We start from the raw sequence: 20,712 nt of genomic DNA on the forward strand, positions 1-20,712 counted from the left end.
TGAGTCTGGTGATCCTGGCATAGATGCTACATATCCTCCTCCCTGCTGGGATTGGGACAAACAGTCCATGAACAGGGGTTGTGGGATGCTTTATGATGTTACTGGCCCTTTTTTTGGCACCTTTCTGTATATACAGTGCCTATAAAAAGTATTCACCCACCTCCCCCTCCCCTCCCCTGGATGCAGTTTAATTGTTTTACAGCATTGAAACACAGTAGATTTATTTGACTTGTATTGATTCTGATCAACAGGGAAAAAAACTCTTTCATGTCAAAGAGAAAACAGATCTCTACAAAGTGATCTAAATTAATTACAAATATAAAACACAAAATAATTGATTGCATAAATGTTTCACCCCCTCCCCTTTAATATGATACACCAAATTATCACTGGTACAGCCAAATAGTTACATAAGTCACATAATTAAATGGAGATCACCTGTGTGTAGTCATGATGTTTCAATTGATTATAGACAAAATGCACCTGTATCTGGAAGGTCCAACTGCTGGTGAGTCAGTATCCTGGCAAAAACTACACCATGAAGACAAAAGAACACTCCAAGCAACTCCACATAAAGGTTATTGAAAAGCACGTCAGGAGATGGTTACAAGAAAATTTCCAAGTCACTGAATATCCCTTGGAGTACAGTTAGATCAATAATCAAGAAATGGAAAGAATATGGCACAGCTGTAAATCTGCCTAGAGTAGGCCATCCTGAAAAACTGAGTGACCGTGTAAGAAGGGGATTAGTGAGGGAGGCCACCAAGAGACCTATGACAACTCTGGTGGAGTCACAAGCTTCAGTGGCTGAGGTGGGAGGGACTGCACATACAACAACTGTTGCCAGGGTGCTTCACCAGTCGTAGCTTTATGAGAGAGTGGCAAACAGAAAACCACTGTTAGTAAAAAAAACTCACCTGAAGTCTCAGCTAGGGTTTGCCAGAAGGCATGTGGGAGACTCTGACGTCAGCTGGTAGAAGATTCCATGGTCTGATAAAACTAAAATTGAGCTTTTTAGACTAAATGCTGTGTTTGGTGTAAGCCAAACATCACACATCATCAAAACTATACCATCCCTACCCTGAAGCAAGGTGGTAGCTGCATTATACTGTGGGGATGCTTCACTGCAGCAGACCCTGGAAGATTTGTGAAGGTCGAGGGTAAAATGAATGCAGCAAAATGAAGGGAAATCCTGGAGGAAAACCTGATGCAATCTGCAAGAGAACCACAATTTGGGATACTATGTTTTCCAGCAAGACTTGAGCATAAAGCCAAAGCTTTAAAAAAACAAAGTTAATGTCCTGTCGTGGCCAAGTCAGAGTCCAGACCTCAATCCAATTGAGAATTTGTGGCTGGACTTGAAAAGGGCTGTTCATTCGCAATCTGATTGAGCTTGCACACATTCCATTTGTAAAGAAGAACTGGGAAAAATCGGAGTGTTGAGATGTGCAAAGCTGACAGAGAGATATCCACTCAAATTCAAGGCTGTAATTGCTGCCAAAGGTGCATCTACTAAATGCTGACTTGAAGGGGGTGGATAATTAATTATGTAATCAAATATTTTGTGTTTAATGATTGTAATAAATTTAGAAATGTAGAAATTTCTTTTCACTTTGACATGAAGAAGTCTTTTCTGTTGATCAGTGTCAAAAAAGCCAAATTAAATCCATTGTGATTCAATATTGTAAACCAATAAAACATGAAAACCTCCAAGCGGGTGTCGGGGGGGTGGGGAATGAATACTTTGTCCTTGATGATGAGTAGGCTGGTGCCAGCGATACATTGTGCAGTTGAGCCTTCCTGTCCACTGCTGTGGCTTTTCCATACTATGCAGCTTGTTGTGATGCTCCCTAAATTGCATCTGTAGAATGATGGGGACCTGGATGTGCAAAATCCAGCTCTCTTCAACCTCCTCACAAAGTAGAGCTGTTGGTGAGCTCTCTTGACTGTGTAGGATGTGTTCTGGGCCCATGGTATTACGAGAAAGATACTAACATGAATAGAAAATTGACAGAATGGCAGGAGGGCAAAGAGTGGGAATAAAGGGGGTCTTTCCTGAAAGGCTGCCGATGATTAGTGGTGTTCTGCAGGGGTCAGTGTTGGGACTGCCACTTTTCATGTTATATGATATGAATATACTGTAGGTGGAGGGGCAGGTAGTGTTAAGGAAGTTGGGAGTCTGCAGAGGGACTTGCAGATTGGGAGAATGGGCAAAGTAGCAACAGGTGGAAAATAGTAGGGAAGTGTATAGTTATGCACTTTGGTATAAGGAATACAAGTGTAGACCATTCTCCAAATAGGGAGAAAATTCAAAACTCAAGAGGTGTAAGGGGACTTGAGAGTCCCTGTGCATAATTCTATAAAGGATACCTTGCAGGTTGAGTCAGTGGCAAGGAAGGGCAATGGAATGTTAGCATTTATTTTGAGAAGACTAGAATGTAATGACTGCACAGCCAAACACCCAAGCAATCACATCAAGTTTACCAGTGACATGCCAATGAACTCACTTGCCTGTACCGCTCCCTCGACACATCCTACACAGCTTCAAGCAGCTTCATGCACAGCAGATTGTCAAAGGGCTTCTGAAAATCCAAGTATGAGTTTAGGGCATTGATCAGCATGTGGAAGTATGCCATTATAGCCATTAGTGAGAATTGGTTGAAGGAGGGGCAAGACTGGCAGCTCATTGTTCTGGAGTTCTGTTATTTTAGATGTGATCGAGTGGGAGGGATTAAAGGAGGGCGTGGCATTACTGGTCAGGGAAAGTATTGTGCAGTGCTCCGACAGGACAGATTGGAGAGCTCATCTACTGAGGCTTTATGGGTAGAACTAAGGAATAAGAATGGGATTGCCATGTTAATGGAATTGTATAATAGATCATCAGTCCATTGGACTTAGAGCAAATTTGTAGAGCGTCTGCAGTCTGTTCCAAGAAACTTAGGGTTGTGATAATAGTAAGGTTGTGATTTTAACTTTCCACATGTTGATTGAGAATCCCATACTATAAAAGGGCTAGGTGGGATAGAGTTTGTCAAATGTGTTCTAGAAAGTTTCCTTAATCAGTGCACAGAGGTCGCACTAGAGACAGTTTGATGCTACTTCTATTAGGGAATGATACAGGGCAGGTGACAGAAGTTTGTGTAGGGGAACACTTTGTATCTAGTGATAGTAATGTCGTTAGTTTCAAGTTTATTATGGAGTATTATGGAGTAGGATCTAAATTGGCAAATGGTCAATTTTGATAATATTAGAAAGGATCTGGAAAGTGTGGATCGGAACATGTTATTTTCTGGGAAAGGTTTACTTGGTAAGTGGAAAGCCTCCAAAAGTGAAATTTTGAGAGTACAAAGTTTGTATGTTCCTGTTAGAATAAAATACAAGGATAACAGTATTAAGGAACCATGGTTTTTGAGAGACATTGAGGCCCTGGTTAAGAAAAAGGAGGAGGTGCATAAGAAGGTAGGAACAAATGAGGTGTTTGAGTATAAGGAATGCAAGAGAACATTTAAAAGGAAATCAGGAGGACTAAAAGAAAGCATGAGGTTGCTCTAGCACAGAAGGTGAAGGAGAATTCCAAGGGCTTCTACAGATACATTAAGATCAAAAGGGTAGCATGGGACAGAATTGGTTCCCTGGAAGATCAGAGTGTTCATGGACCATATACAGATTATAGAAGAGGATATAGTGTTTGATGTCTTGATGCAAGGTCTTTTTCTGTGCTGTGGTATTCTGTGACTCTAAGAGTCAATGTTTGCAATGCAGTGGCATTTGGTAAATAGTTATAAAGTTCATTGAAACAGGGCTGTTTTTTTTTTGTAAAAAAAAAATGCCGTATGGTGCTGAATCATGTGTGATTGAGTTATAATATCCAAACCTGGGAGAAATTATTTTCCTTTGAATTCTATAAAACTCTGTTAAAATACTGTTTTTGCAAATACAGTTTACTAGATATTTTGTAAAGTATTGAACAAAATCATCTGCATGATATGTGTTGAATAAGAAAAATCTCATGCGGTCTACAGTTTAAAACACTGAAAACAGTAATATGGTTTAGAGTTAATCAAACCAAGGCTTATTTTGTGTGATAACTTAAAAATAAATGCTTAATTATTTTGGCATTTAATTTCTAATGACTATACTAATATCTCCAGTGTGGTTCTGTGGAATACATGGCTCCTGAAGTGGTAGAGACATTTACAGAGGAAGCATCATTTTATGATAAGCGTTGTGATCTGTGGAGTCTTGGAGTAATTCTCTACATCCTGCTGAGTGGAAACCCACCCTTTGTGGGGAATTGTGGAACAGACTGTGGCTGGGACAGGGGAGAGGCCTGTAGAGCTTGTCAGGTAAGACAGATATTAAATCTGCAAGTGATAATTTGTCATATTAGTCAGGAGAATGGCATAATTGTTGAAGAGAAAATTATTGATGAATCTGAAGTATGTCATTACAAGAAAATGGGGCAGTATCTGATGTGAGTATCCTTATTTGAATTCAATGGTGCAGATATCATTGGTTTCCAGTAAGCACCTCCCAGTCAGATTGATATCACACTTTAACTGTAGTATTTTGTTTCCCAGGAGCTGACTGAATAGTCTTTCATCCCCCGAATCTCCTTACTCTGCATACACTAAGGGCTTTTCCTCTCCTACATTTTGCGTACAGGATAAGTTGCAACACTGTCTTCCTCTTTGTTTTTTGTTGATTTGCTTGCAGCTGCTAAGTCTCCTTTCATCTCATAATATGAGTCTTTATTTTAACAAGTTCACAATGACCTGTATCTCCCATCATGTTTTTTCACTCATTTGGAACCAGTAATGCTCCCACAGAGTTCATATATAAACACAAAATATTTCTTGGTGTAAGTTCATGAGCTAGCCACTTTGATTTTCACAGATTTTCCTCACTGGGATTTTAATTGTTAATTTTTTAATCCATCAGTGTTGGTATTTATTTGGAGTTTTACCGTACACTGAAGCAATGAGAAAGCGGAGTATTCTAAAAAGCAGATGAGAAAATATATTAAACTAAATTCTCTAAAAGTTAAGAAAATCTGAACAATAATACCAGAAATCGTAACAGTATCGGTAAAGCTAAAATACTAAAATCAATCTGAGATTGAATACTTTGAAGGTAAACAGTCCTCTTGGACATTTAAGTCTTAAGATATGACCAAGTTCTTTCTATGAAACTGGAAACTTAGTACATTTGCAAAGCATTTCTGTAACACCCAAGAGTATCTGGCTGTACATCAATTATATAGTTGTAACTTGAGTCAAAAATGTTTTATCAGGTTAAAAGACATTATTAAAAAGTAAATAATAGTTAATAAATTAGTGGTCATAAAGAAATTCACAGTTTATAGTTAATCAGGATTCTGTTTTCCCAGTTACACTTATTCTCTTGCTTGCAATTTATGTGGTAAGTATACTGTAATTTAATAAATGTTATTTGCAGGGTATTACTAATATGTGGTGAAGGAATAATCAATGCAATGATGCCAGCATGATCTGCTACAGTCTGTAAATATATGCAATGAATATAATGGAGTGATGAAAGATGCAATAAAACTACGAATATTTTGCTGATTACGGAACACTGCTGATGTAAACCATGTCCTTAATTAGAAACGATAGAGGTTCTTTTCATTTCTCCATCATTCTTGGTAAAAATTTTGATTGTCGCTCCAGTCGCATGCTCAACATACCTTGCTTTCTATAAATGTAACCTTCAGGTTCGGCCAGCATGCATTTGGCCTGGTCAAACTGAGAAATCTCGTTTGTGTGGATGCTGCGTGATGCGTTGCCCAATTACAAATCTGTACTGCAAAATATCAGACAGTACACCAGATGCAATTAAGTGACTTAACTTTATAAATCTTAATCTGACTATAGGGTTAGTAAAGAAAATAAAAAGAAAAAGGGCCCATTTTAATGAAACAGTCTAAGCCACACGTTGGAGCTCATGGTTTCGTCCATTCGTTCCCTGTCGACTTCCCCTGAGCGGTGCCGGCCGTGAAACTTAGTGAAACTTTACAGCACGTTCCATAAGGATGACAAGCGAGCATACTCTTAACACTTCCCTCTCCTTTCTCTTGAATGCGTTACTTAAGCAGAATGCTTATGTATTTCATCCAATTGATCTTTTTTTTTTGCTTATATGTTTAAATGTTGGTGGTTTGTGTCCAATTTTTAGTAGATTATGCCTTAGCTTTTACTAATGTTGCTGATGATGAAAGTCCCTGCACGGGTTGCTAGGAACTGAGCAAAGAAGGATCGATTTCCCCCCCCCCCCCACCAGCTGTTCAACCCACATCCTTTGCCACCCAGCTGTAAGCTCTCACCCCACCATTTCCTCCCCCCCCCCCCGAATTTTTTCCAGACACTTCTCTAACCAGGTCTTAGAAGGAAGTTATCGTAATTTGTAGTAGGAGCTGCTTATTTTCTGAGACTATCACCCAAACATTATTAATTGAGCAATTGGGAGATTGTTGTTTTGCTGTCAGTATATGTTGCCAATATGTATTATCATGAATGCCTCTTGCCAACAGAACATGCTGTTTGAGAGTATACAGGAAGGTAAATATGACTTCCCAGAAAAGGACTGGGCACACGTTTCCAATGGTGCTAAGGATTTGATTTGTAAGTTGTTGGTACGTGATGCAAAGGACAGGCTCAGTGCTGCACAAGTACTTCAACATTCATGGGTCCAGGGGGTAAGTATGTACGAATAAAATGGGTTATTTGATATAATAACCTGCATACTGCCCTGAACTGAATATATTTGTTCATAAAAATGTGTCAGAGGATTTTAATTGGTTTAATTGTGAGTTTTGGTAATATCACATTTAAATATCCCAATTAAAGCCTAGTCAGTTAGTAACCATGACCCAACTTTCACATCTACAGTTTCACAATATGCTATATCCTGCATTATTTCAATATGTAGGCCAAAGTTTGCTGTTGGAATATTTCTTGTCATAGAAATTACAGTTTCAAAATTATTCCATAACTGATAATAATTAGTCAAATTGCAATCTTTTTATCCACACTTTTCAGTTTAAGGCACCTCAAATTTTCTGTTATTGATAAGATAATGCTAATAAAGATACCATTATATTATTCCAAAGCTGAGCAAATTCAAGATCCTAGTCTTTGGACTAATAGTATCCCTCAGTCAACATTATTGGAACAGATAATTTACTATTTCCAAAAGCTTGCAGAATATTTTGGTTGCTGTCTGTCCGAAATCACTGATATCTAATGGCTGTATATCACTTTGACGTGTTCTGAGGTTGTGAGAGGAACTATATAAATTCTATTTATCCCAATTTTAGCCACTCCTGTTGTGAAACAGGAAGGAGTTTTGCCATTTAAAAAGTGTGTGCTTTTTTTTCCTTCACAGATCATAAATCATCATTTCATTAACAACTGAAGCATTTGTTGCATCAGGGAACATAAGCATCTTTTGCCTCTTAAATAGATCAGAGATCTTTAAACAATCAAATTGCTGCTCTTGATTGTAGTGATCACCAAGTTAATCACTGCAACTCTGTTTTGCTGGACTTGATCCAAAGTTTAACATAATTTGAGAAACTACTTCTGATGTATATCTCTCGTTATTCTGCATAAAAACAAACCCAAACCAATATTTTGTTTTTAAAATATTCCCTTGCATTCAATTTTGCCAAAATTTTGCATTCCTTTTGTTCCAAATGTTATTTCTTTTTAAGTTATTTTAAGGAAAGCTTTTTGAAATTAAAATCAATTAATTGTCATGCTGTTAATTTTCTCTTTCATTGTAGAATGCCCCAGAAAGGCGTCTGCCCACACCACAGCTTCTGCAGAGGCAAGTAGTATTCTATTCTTTCATATTAACTCAGATAGGAATTACCTAACGGTTCTTTGCACACTTTCCATCACATGAATCCACATCATCTGGCATACACATTGTGAAATGTCTGTCCCAGAATGTGAACGAGACAAACATCCAAGTGTGAAATAACCAGAGCACTCATTTGGTGTAATGTTCTCTAATTTAGTTTATGAATGCTTAACTTATAGACTACATACATACATACGTTGGAGCATTTGGGAGACCAGCATGGTATGTTTGCTAGCCCCTGTGGGGTTGCAAGTGTCTTCAGCTAGGTGGGAATAGAATAGGACATTTATGTGTTTCTTCTCTCCCCTCCACCATTCCAGACCCCAGTCCATACCATCCCCTAACCCGAGTCGCACAATCAGGAACTGGGTTGAGCGGAGCTGAGACTGCTAACTCACCGAGCTAGCCAGGTCACTTTGTAACTGTTTTGCTCAGTCTCCTGTCACAGCTGGTTCTCTCCCAGGAACTATTGTTCATTTATGACTTGCAAATAGTCTGACTTATGAACAGTTCTCAGGAGTGAAACCTTTTTCTAACCCGAAGTTCTATATTTTATTAAGATATAATAAGTTAATCCTCACTCGTATTATTTCATGGCAAGCATTAAAGCAGCTTTCCAATCTACTTGAATGAGATAGAATTTTGACAAGGGTCGGTAAATTGGTTTATTATTGTCACATGATCCAAGTGATCGTGGAAAAAATTAATTTTGCATGTTGTCCTTGATCACCTTAACAGTCCATTGAGGTAATACAAGGTAATATAATGCAGAATAAAGTGTTTGGGTTGCATAGAAAGTGCAGTGCATGTAGACAATGAAGTGCAAAGCCATAACAACATCAATTGAAGGTTATGTAAGTCACCCAACAGATGGAGTATCTGGGCATTTTGGGACATTTTGGTGGGCTTCAATCATTGTGAGCACTTGTTTGTGGCAGAGATGGTGAGAATTTTAAAATGAACCCAGGACTTTGTGTGACTTTTCAGTGGGCTACAATTGTAACAATCTATTAAGCACTTGGCTTAGGAGAAGAAGAGTGCAGTAGTGATTGGGATTTCATAGGTAAAAGAACAAGCAGGAGATTATTTGGATGTGAAAGAGACACCCAGATGATATACTGCCTTGCATGTGCCAGGGTCAGGAATGTGTTAGTGGAGCAGCCATTGTGTGAGTGGGTCAGTGGTAGAGTGGTCAGGCTTTGGCTGAACAGACTTGGGCATGAAGAGGCGAAGTTTCAAAGTAAGTTTCTAGTAAGTTTTTTTTTCTCTTTCTCTGACTGCTAGTACATAGCCGATGCAGTGAGATAACTTCTTTGTATGAGATGTGGGAACTCTAGGAGACTTCCTCTGGACCCGGAGAAGGCAACTAAAAAATCCATCGATAGAGAAAAGATGAAATATGATGGTAAGGTCACCAATAATATAATAGAGGATATAAAAAGTTTTTTTTAGATATGTAAAGAGTAAAAGAGAGGTGAGAGTGGATATTGGACCACTGCAGAATGATATTGGAGAGGCAGTAAAGGTGGTCAAAGAAAAGGTGGGCAAATTTACTAAGTATTTTGCTTCAGTCTTCACTATGGAAGACACTAGCAGTATGCTAGAAATTTGAGTGTGTCAGGGGGCATAAGTGAGTATAATTGCTATTACTAAGCAGAAGTTGCTTGGGAGGCCAAAATGTCTGAAGGTGGATAAGTCACTTGGACCAAATGGACTACACCTCATGGTTCTGAAAGGGGTAGCTGAATAGATTGTGGAGGCATTAGTAATGATCTTTAAAGAATCACTAGATTCTGTAATGGTTGCGAACGAATGGAGCATTGCAAATATCATTCCACTCTTTGGGGGGGGGGGGGGCAGAAGAAAATGGAACTGTTAATTATGGATAAGGTTTCAGGGTACTTGAAGGCACGTGATAAAATAGGCCAAAGTCAATGTGGTTTCCTTAAGGACAAATCTGTGTGAATTCTTTTAAGGAAATAACAGGCGGCATTGACAAAGGAGAGTCAGTGGATGGTGTTTACTTGGATTTTCAGGAAGCCTTTGACCAGGTGACACACATGAGGCTGTTTAACAAGATGAGAACCCATGGTATTACAGGAAAGATAATAGCATAGATAGAAGGTTGGCTGACTGGCGGGAGGCAACAATTGGGAATAAATGGGGCCTGTTCTGGTTGACTACCAGTGACTAATAGTGTCCCGTAGGGGTTGTTGTTAGGACTGTTTCTTTTCACATTATAGGTAAATGATTTGAATGACAGATTTGATGGCTTTGTGGCCATGATTGTGGATGATACAAAGGTAGATAAAGGGGCATGTAGTGTTGAGGAAGCAGGGAATCTGCAGAAGTATTTCCAATTAGGAGAATGGGCAAAGTGGCAGATGGAATATAATGTAGGGAAGTGTATGGTCATGCACTCTTGATAGAAGGAATAAAGACTAATTTAGAGAGGACTGAAATATAAAAGCAAGGAAATAATACTGAGGCTTTATAAGGCTTTGGTCAGACTGCACATTGGAGTATTCTGAGCAGCTCTCAGCCCCCATCTAAGAAAAGATGTGCTCATTTTGAAGAGGGTCCAGAGGAAGTTCACAAGAACTATGAGAAGCATTTGATGGCTCTGGGCCTGTACTCACTGGAGCTTAAAAGAATGAAAGTGGTGGGGGGGGGGGGAGGATTTCATTGTTAATGTATTGAACATTGAAAGACCTAGATAGAGTGAATGTAGAGAGGATGTTTCCTGTCGTGGGGGAGTCTTGGACTCAGAAGAATGGGACATTCATTTAGAATAGAGCTGAGGAGGAATTTCTTTAGCCAGAGTGTGGTGAATCTGTGGATTTCATTGCCACAGATGGCTGAAGAGGCCAAATCATTGAATATGTTTAAAGTGGAGATTGACAGGTTCTTGATTAGTAAGGGTTTCAAAGGTTATGGGGAGAAGGCAGGAGAGTGAGACTGAGAGGGATAATAAATCAGCCATAATGAAATGGCGGAGCAGATTCATTGTGCTGACTGGCCTAATTCAGCTTCTGTGTCTTATGGTCTTGTTTATCACGTACATCATGTTTCAAGCATTTTCAACTAATTTTTTCACTATACTAATACCATATATACCCTCAGTGGCCACTTTATTAGGTACACCTGTATACCTGTTCGTTAATGCAAATGTCTAATCCTCCAGTCATGTAGTAGCAACAGTGCTTAAAAGCATGCAGGCATGGTCAAGAGGTTCAGTTGTTACTCAGATCAAACATCAGAATGAGAAGAAAATTGATCTTAGTGACTTTGACTGTTGAATTATTTTAGATGTTTAACACAGTGGTTTGATTATCTCAGAAACTGCTGATCTGAGGCCTTTGTAGAGTTTACAGAGAATGGTGTGAAAAACAAAACATCCACTGAATAGCTGTTCTGTGGGTGAAAATGCCTTGCTAATGAGAAATGTCAGAGGAGAATGCCCCGACTGGTTCAAGCTAACAGGAAAGCAATAGCAAGTCAAATAACCATGTGTTACAACAGGGGTGCGTGAAAGAGAATCTCAGAATGCAGAATACGTCAAATCTTAGGCTACATCCACACTACACCAGATAATTTTGAAAACGCTGGTTTCGCATAAAAACGATAGGCGTCCACACTATGCGTTCTTGAAAATATCTCTATCCACATTGAAACAGAGATTTTGGCGAATCTCCTCCTACTGGGCATGCGCAGGACACATCAAGCGACATGTTTGGCGTCGAATCTTGCTGTAAAAGTGCGCATTTGTGTAGTTACAGACTAGAAAAATTTAAAACGACAGACAGCTGTTGGCTCTCGCGCAGGAGAACGTAAAAAGTAAAATAAAACAAATACTGGCGCGTACGGAGGCAACCGACAGGGAATTCATGGACAGATTGACCCGGCTGATGACAAACATTGAAAAACTGACTAATTCTGTTGCATTAATAAAGCACCTTGTTAAATGTATAAAACATGTCTGCATCAGTGTTATCTTGTATTTCCATACAGTGTTACATTAGGCTGTTATAAATCTATTGTCAGAGAAGTACTTGCATAAATAGGTAAACCACCTTCATACAAGCAAGGACAGAAAACAGGGCAAAGTGAGTATACTTATTTATTCAGTAAGTTATGGGTAGAAGTATCCGGTGAGTACATTTCAAACTCTTCTGGCTTCAGTCTCGTTGCCGTCTGTTCTGAAATTGTTAGGTTGCATTCAAGAAAACAAATAGCACGCTGCCGTCTGACAGTGTTTTCAAAAGTCTCCGGTTACCCCGTCCACCCTGATCTGCCCGAGCAGCATTTTCAAAAATACCCACCCTGGAAAGCGTTTCTGAAAAGCTCCGGTTTCGGGGGACGAAAATGCTGTTTTAGTGTGGACGGAGGGTAAAAATGAAGAGAAAAAGCTTCGGTTACGGATTTATCCAGTGTAGTGTGAACATAGCCTTAAAGTGGATGGGCTACACTTGCAGAAGACCACACTGGGTTTCACTCTTATACCTAATAAAGTGGTCACTGAGTGTATGTACTTTCTATGTTTGTCTCACATTTTCCCTGTAGTTTCTACTAATTTTAATCAGTTTTGTGTTTTCTGAGCTCCCTTATCTAATTTTACATTCATATTTTGCTTAAAATTATATGAAATAAGTTAATAGTTAACTATTTTGTCAGCCTTAGTTAAGATGTTTCCAATGCACTGGCATCTCCCTTATGAGAGATGCCAGTGAGTCTGGGGAGACAGATAAGTGGGTAACAGTCAGGAGAGGGAAAGGCAGGAGTCAGAGGCTAGACCCCTTGACAATAAGTACTCCTGCTTGAGTACTGTTGGGGGCGGGGGGGGGGTGGTGGATGATCTACCTGGGGGAAGCAACAGTGGCTGCGCCTCTGGCACAGAGTCTGACCCTGTGGCTCAGAAGGGTAGGGAAAAGAAGAGGAAGGCAGTAATGAAAGGGGACTCCATAGTTAGGGGGTCGGACAAGTGATTCTGTGCGTGCTGGAAAGAAGCACAGATGGTAGTTTTCCTCCCAGGTGCCAGGGTCCGGGATGTTTCTGATCGCATCCAAGGTATCCTGAAATGGGAAGGAGAACAGCCAGAGGTTGTGGTACATATTGGTACCAATGACATAGACAGGAAAAGGGAGGAGGTCCTGAAAGCAAACTACAGGGAGTTAGGAAGGAAGTTGAGAAGCAGGACTGCAAAGGTAGTGATCTCAGGAATCCTGCTTGTGCCATGCGACAGTGAGTATAGAAATAGTGAGGTGGAGGCCAAATGCGTGGCTGAGGGATTGGAGCAGGGGGCAAGGATTCAGATTTCTGGATCATTGGGACTTCTTTTGGGGCAGGAGTGACTTGTACAAAAAAGGACTTGAATCCTAGGGGGACTAATATACTGGTGGGGAGGTTTGCTAAGGTATTGGGGAGAGTTTAAACTAGAATTTCTGGGGGGGTGGGAACCAAACTGAAGAGCTGGAGGAAGAGGCTGTTGGCTCACAAATAGAGAGAGCTTGGAGACTGAGAGGGAGGATAGACAGATCATCAAAAAGGGACGCGTTCAGACTGATGGTTTGAGATGTGTCTATTTTAATGCAAGGAGTATTAGGAACTAAGCAGATGAGCTTTAAGTGTGGAGCAGTACTTGGAGCTATGATGTTGTGGCAATTACAGAGACTTGGATAGCTTGGGGGCAGGAATGGTTACTTCAAGCGCCAGGCTTTAGATGTTTCAGAAAGGACAGGGAGGGAGCTAAAAGAGGTGGGGGCGTGGCACTGCTGATCAGAGATAGTGCCATGGCTGCAGAAAAGGAGGAAGACCTGGAGGGATTGTCTACGGAGTCTTGTGGGTGGAAGTTAGGAACAGGAAGGGGGTCAATAACTCTACTGGTTTTTTTATATAGACCACCCAATAGTAACAGGGACATTGAGGAGCAGATAGGGAGACAGATTCTGCAAAGGTGTAATAATAACAGGGTTATCGTGGAAGATTTTAATTTCCCAAAGGTCAACTGGCATGTCCCTAGAGCGAGGGGGTTAGATGGGATGGAGTTTGTTAGATGTGTTCAAGAAGATTTCTCGACACAATGTGTAAATAAGCCTACAAGAGGAGAGACTATACTTGATTTGGTAATGGGGCATGAACCTGGTCAGGTGTCAGATCTCTCAGTGGGAGACCATTTTGGAGATAGTGATCATAATTCTATCTCCTTTATAATAGCATTGGAGAGAGATAGCAACAGACAAGTTTGGAAAGCATTTAATTGGAGTAAAGGGAAATATGAGGCTATCAGACAGGAACTTGGAAGCATAAATTGGAGTGTTCTCAGGGAAATGTACAGAAGAAATGTGACATATGTTCTGGGGATATTTGTGTGGAGTTCTGCACAGGTACATTCCAATGAGACGGAAACGATGGTAGGGTACAGGAACCACAGTGTGCAAAGGCTGTTGTAAATCTAGTTAAGAAGAAAAGAAGAGCTTATGAAAGGTTCAAAAAGCTAGATAATGACAGAGAGCTAGAAGATTATAAGGCTTGGAGGAAGGAGCTCGGGAAAGAAATTAGGAGAGCCAGAAAAGGCCATGAGAAGGGCCTGATGGACAGGATTAAGGGAAACCCCAAGGCATTCTACAAGTATGTTGAGAGCAAGAGGATAGGATACGAAAGAATAGGGCCAATCAAGTGTGACAGTGGAAAAGTGTGTATGGAACCGGAGAAGATACCAGAGGTACTTAATGAATACCTTGCTTCAGTATTCACTACGGAAAAGGATCTTGACAATTGCAGGGATGACTTACAGTGGACTGAAAAGCTTGAGCATGTAGATATTAAGAAAGAGAATGTGCAGGAGCTTTTGGAAAGTATCAAGTTGGATAAGTCACTGGGACCAGATGAGATGTACCCCAGGCTGGTGAGGGAGGATTTTGCTGAGCCTCTGGTGATGATCTTTGCATCATCAATGGGGATGGGAGAGGTTCCGGAGGATTGGAGGGTTGCAGATGTTCCATTATTCAAGAAAGGAAGTAGAGATAGCCCAGGAAATTATAGGCCAGTGATTCTTACTTCAATGGTTGGTAAGTTGATGGAGAAGATCCTGAAAGGCAGGATTTATGAACATTTGGAGAGACATAATATGATTAGGAATAGTCAGCATGGCTTTCAAGGGCTGGTCGTGCCTTACAAGCCTGATTGAATTTTTTGAGGATGTGACTAAACACATTGATGAAGATAGAGCAGTAGATGCCACAATACAACTATATTTTGTAGTGGGGAACATCTGAAACAACTTCTGGATACAGTGGAGAAAGAACTAAAAATTATAAAGAAATGGTTTGATACTAACAAGTTATCACTGAATTTAAGTAAAACTAAATTCATAATATTTGGAAACCGTATACCAAATTCATATAGTAAACTCAGAATAAGTGATGTTGAAATTGATAAGGTATCTGAAACAACATTTTTAGTAGTGGTAATAGATAGTAAATTAAGCTGGAAACCAGAAATAAATTATGTCAAAGCAAAAATGTCAAAATCTATTGCAATACTGTACAAAGCGCAAGATTTCTTAAATCAGGAATCTTTGTATATATTATACTGTTCAATTATAGTCCCATACATGACTTACTGTGTAGAGTTATGGGGAAATGCATACAAAACAAATACATATTCAATTTTTCTACTCCAAAAGAAAGTTATACAAATTGTAAATAAAGACGTTATTTTTAGCCAACCAATCCACTATTTATTCAACCATACACTTCAAAATTCAGAGATTTCATAGATTTTAAAATGATACAAATTATGTATAAAGTAAAAAATGGACAGCTATCATAAAGTATCCAAAGGTTGTTTAAAATGAGAGAAAGTCAACGTGATTTGAGAGGAACATGTATATTTCAAACATAAAGAATAAGAACAAATGTAAAAAATCATTGTATTTCAGTCAGAGGGGTGAATCTGTGGAACAGTTGTAGTAAGAATTTAAAAATATGCACTACACTTAATTTAAAAAAATTATTTAATGAACAAATATAAAATACATGATTTAAAATGAATGGGAGTAATGTAAATAATGATATTTGGAATTGGATTTTGTGTTAAAAGATTATGAATTTTTTTGTTTTTGATGTGATGATTGATACCAAATATGTGGTTGTATAAGTAAGAGGGGTAAGCATAATAAGCTGTAGCTTCAGCCTACACTCTTTCGGTCTGTTTTAAAGAATATGTATTTTGTTGTGATTTTGTCCTATGAAATCATTGTTGTAAATGATGCTTTTTGTTATATTTGTACTGACCAAAATAAATTAATTTCATTCATTCATTCATTCATTCAGAATAGGTTGAGTGAACTCGGCCTTTTTTCCTTGCAGTGATGGAGGATGAGAGGTGACCTGATAGAGGTGTATAAGATGATGAGAGGCATTGATCGTGTGGATAGTCAGAAGCTTTTTCCCAGAGCTGAAATGGCTAGCATGAGAGGGCACAGTTTTAAAGTGCTGGGAAGTAGGTACAGAGGAGATATCAGGGTTAAGTTCTTTATTTAGAGAGTGGTGAGTGCGTGAAATTGGCTGCCGGCGACGTCGTGGAGGTGGATGCGATAGGGTCTTTTAAGAAATTCCTGGACGGGTACATGGAGCTCAGAAAAATAGAGGGCTATGGGTAACCCTAGGTACTTTCTCAGATAAGGATATGTTCAGCACAGCTTTGTGGGCCGAAGGGCCTGTATTGTTTCTGTACGTTTTCTATGTTGTAAATTAGCACTTCCCTTTTTAATTATCAACAGAACTGTGCAAATTTTCTTCCAGGAAAATGAGCATTTTGAGATTGGGGATATTTTTGTTTGTGGGCTCTTTTAGCCATTTCTTATTTTTACATGGATTTTCTTTGTGAGGCAAAAGGCTGTTGTTTTTACTTTTCCTTATGTAGGGTTATCCAAGCGCAGTGTCTCATTATTTCCAAGGAAATCAGGAATGGATAACAAATGCAGTCTTAATGAATTAATAAATATTTTTAAAAAGTATTAGAAATATAATGATCTTTTCATTTTTGCTTAGTCTTCGCTTCAAATTTGTTTTCATCTCTTATGGAACTTGCATCTTTGATGCTGTCATCACTGAAATAGATTTCTGATTTTCTGATTCCACGTGGCTTTAAACAAATGATTGTTGTGATAGAACAATTTTTCTAACTTGTCATTTATATAGTAATACCCTTTATTGAATTAGTAAACCTTTTGAGAAGTGTTTTAAGTTCACATTATGCAGTTTTAGCAGTATGGCTCACTAATTTATATATTTAAGTGATTTTTTTTTTGTTCCCAGGAACAACAGTACAAAGGACCTGACTCATTTTGCTGCTGAAGCTATCGCCTTCAACAGACAGCTGTCACAGCAGGATGAGGAGATGCAGGGAGAGCAGGAAGCCTTCATCAAGACTGTTTGTTCCATGCGACTTTCTCCTCCCTCCAGTTCCAGGCTTGCTAAAAGAAGGGCCAAGACACAGGCCGCAAAATCTCCCCAACAGCAGTTATCCACTTCGGGAATGAGTGTCAATAATGGTGCTTCATGATTTATGTTTTATCTAAAGTCGAGCTGCCATGGCATCATATCCCTAGTTCAGGAATCAAACCATGCTTACATTACTATGGGGTTTGCACAGGGTTTGTTACACTTGAACCATGAAAATATTTATTTACTGAAAACTAAATAATGCTCCTTAGTCTGGGGCACTCTGCAGTTAATTTTAATATTTTTGTACAAGGCACCCTTATTTGATTATATTTTTAAACTGCATGCAAATTGTTGAGAGGAGTTTATATTTATTTTTTCTTAAGCATTATTTTAAAATATTTTATATCTTAAAATTGCCTAATATATGTAAATATGGATGCCAGTTAAGAAAGGAGGAGATAATTCTTGAAGTTAGTGTGAAGTACGTACATCATCAAAAAGAGGAGTAACTCTTCAGGTTAATATGAATTACATATCTGTATAGTTGCAGCTCTTCTGATTTGATTAAACAAAACACTGTGTAGGTTAAAATGCCTAAAGATGTGATTACAGCCTTTACTGTGAGGAGCTGAAGTATCACTGAGATAGCACAGAGCTTTACTGAGATCTTATTTTGAGTAATGTGTGCAGTTTCGGTCTCCATTTCCAAAAGAAGGGTATGCAAGCCTTTTTTTCTGCTGTGTGGATTTGTGATGTTGATTTTCAGGACAAAGGGATTGACTTATGAAAAGAGATCTAATAAACTTGCCCTGTCTGGGAGGATGTGGAAGAAAGGGAGGTGGTCTAAGTTGAGACATACTAGATTATGAGAGTATACAATGTTGAAGCAGTAGAGGCCAGACAGAGTGTGCAGAATCGCAGACTGATCAGTCGACCATCAATGATATAATATTTCTTCAAGTAGATGGTTGGAAATCTTTAAAATTCTCTACCTCTTGAAGCTCTACATGATCAGTCTTTAGTGTATTTTCAAGGCTGAAATCAGTAGAATTTTAGACAAGGGAATCAGGTATTGACAATGGGTAGCAAAGTTTATTTGAAATGTGATCTTATTGAATAGATCAAGATACTTGTGTTCTCAGGAATTCCTGATGCCTTTTTTTTATCCCATTCCTTGTGAATCTCATATCAACATTTGTAGAATATAAGCCAATAACTTCCTATTTTGTGACAACCCTGACACACTTGACTGGTCTGATGAACAAAAAAGGATATTTTTAACAAAATATTTGCAGGGCTTCATACTTTGAACCTCCTGCAACTGGATATTTATATAATAATATATTGATTTCAAACATGGCAATTAACTACAACTCTTTCTACGGCTTAGCTTATGGAGACTTGTTTTAAAATGTAACCAAATGTGCTTTTCTAATGCAATATAACTTTGGGTGAAAATTTTAAACAATAAAGAAATTCATATTGATTTAAGGGGAACAGTTCTCATTCCTGCTTTTAGTTATATTCTCTTTTAAACATTAATCAATGAACTAAGTAGATTTGGAGAATAGATTTTTTTTTTAACTATCATATACCTAGAACAAAGTTTTGACAAACATGAAGATCTCCTGTAGATATTCCTGGAAAAATGCATCCTACACATTAGACATTCTGACCAGAAATGCTTGGACAAATTCCCTGAACTGGATGATTCTGAAAGGAAACCTAGATTTTTGAAATCTGCTCTAAGAAACGACATTTTTAAAAAAATGAGTAATGTTGCACAATCCTCTCTCAGCATTTACCCCTTCATAAGCCAGTGTTAATTTCCTATTAAAGCAATATCAAAATTCATATTTGACTCAGCTATGGTTGCACATCTATGTTTTATAATTCTTCATTTCTCTCTCCATGAACTTTCTGTTGAAGCCTCAGTAATAGGTCGGGGCCACTGGGATGAATTTGCAGCACGTGCTTCACCAATGTGGTGTGAGGCAATGTGCCAGGAATAGAATAAGAGGGAAGCAGGACACTTCATTTACCTCAATAACCAAACCTTTACGTCTAGTTTGCTTTTACTACACAAACCTGATGGTTTGAGTACAACTTTTTTTCGAGTAGTAGATATGAAAACTGCTGAAATATTTTTGGCACATAATCAAATAATAGATCAAAGTAAGTTTATTTTCAATGTACATGTATGTCACCATATACAACTTTGAGATTCATTTTCTTGTGGGCATACTCAATAAATCCATAATAGAATAATAACCATAAAGAATCATTGAAAGACCATACCAACTTGGGCATTTAACCAGTGGGTGAAAGAAAACAAGCCATGCAAATACAAAAGAAAGAGATGATAATAAATAAACAATAAATATCCACCTGCTTCAAGCAGTCTTCACTTATAACAGTGCCTGAGAAGAACTTGAGTAACCAACCTCCATGATTATCATCCAATAGCACTTACATCCACAGTGATAAAGTGCTTTGAGAGGTTGGTGATGAAACATAGCAACTCCTGGCCGAGAAGTGACTTGGACCCGTTCTAATTTACCCACTGGACCAACTGACCACAGCAGATGCCATCTCATTGGCTCTTCACTCAACCTTGGAACATCTGGACAGCAAAGATGCATACAGCAGGAGGGTCCTTATTGACTACAGCTCAGCATTCAATACCATCAGCCCCTTAAAACCAACAAGAAGCTCCAAGGCCTTGGCCTCAAAACCTCCTTGTGTAATTGGATCCTGAATATTCTAACTTGCAGACCCCAGTCAGTTAGGATTGGCAACCAGATCTCCTCCACAATTTCCTTCAGCACAGGTACACCACAGGGATGAGTGCTTAGACCCCTGCCCTACTTGCTTTACACTTATGTGTATCTAAGCACATCTCCAATGCCATATTCAAGTTTGCCGATGATACTACTGTTGTAGGCCGAATCAAAAGTGGTGACTAATAGAGTTAATTGCATGGTGTAACTGCATTTGAGTACGTTTGAGAAAGGACTCATTGCAATATACACAATTTCATTTTATGTAAATCTTCCCAACCATTGTAATTTCGATTTTCATGGCAAGCCTCACTTGGGAATGTTGAAATAAATAAGTTTTACTGAAGCAGTGCCATCGTGATATGTGTGATTAGGTCTGTGTTGATGTCCAAGGAGTATGATTGTTCCAGCTGAAGCAATGTAAGATAGGGTTCCATGTGTTAGTTTGGATTGGCAAAAGCATCTCCTCCACAATCTCCATCCTCCCAGGTGAATCACAAGGCTGTGTGCTTGGCACTTGATCTACTTGCTGTATACCAATGACTGTGAGGCTAAGCACAGCTCCAATGCCATACTTAAGTTTGTTGACGACACCACTG

General features: G+C 38.9%; 1 protein-coding gene across 4 annotated transcripts in view; it reads left to right on the forward strand.

The window, feature by feature from the left end:
* Positions 1 to 18,814, forward strand: part of LOC132401816 (MAP kinase-interacting serine/threonine-protein kinase 1-like) — a 76,012-nt gene extending 57,198 nt beyond the window's left edge. For 3 of the 4 annotated variants that reach the window (XM_059984052.1, XM_059984051.1, XM_059984050.1), the window contains 4 exons: positions 4,152 to 4,346; positions 6,551 to 6,715; positions 7,805 to 7,848; positions 17,205 to 18,814. In XM_059984052.1, coding sequence (XP_059840035.1) covers positions 4,152 to 4,346; positions 6,551 to 6,715; positions 7,805 to 7,848; positions 17,205 to 17,451 — 651 coding nt within the window. In that variant the 3' untranslated portion in view covers positions 17,452 to 18,814. Of the gene's footprint in view, positions 1 to 4,151; positions 4,347 to 6,550; positions 6,716 to 7,804; positions 7,849 to 9,168; positions 9,290 to 17,204 lie in introns of all 4 variants that reach the window. The other variant, XR_009514720.1, reaches the window with a different exon arrangement.
* Positions 18,815 to 20,712: the final 1,898 nt, after the last annotated feature.

Source organism: Hypanus sabinus, chromosome 11 (genome assembly GCF_030144855.1).
Source record: "Hypanus sabinus isolate sHypSab1 chromosome 11, sHypSab1.hap1, whole genome shotgun sequence".
Classification (NCBI taxonomy): domain Eukaryota; kingdom Metazoa; phylum Chordata; class Chondrichthyes; order Myliobatiformes; family Dasyatidae; genus Hypanus; species Hypanus sabinus.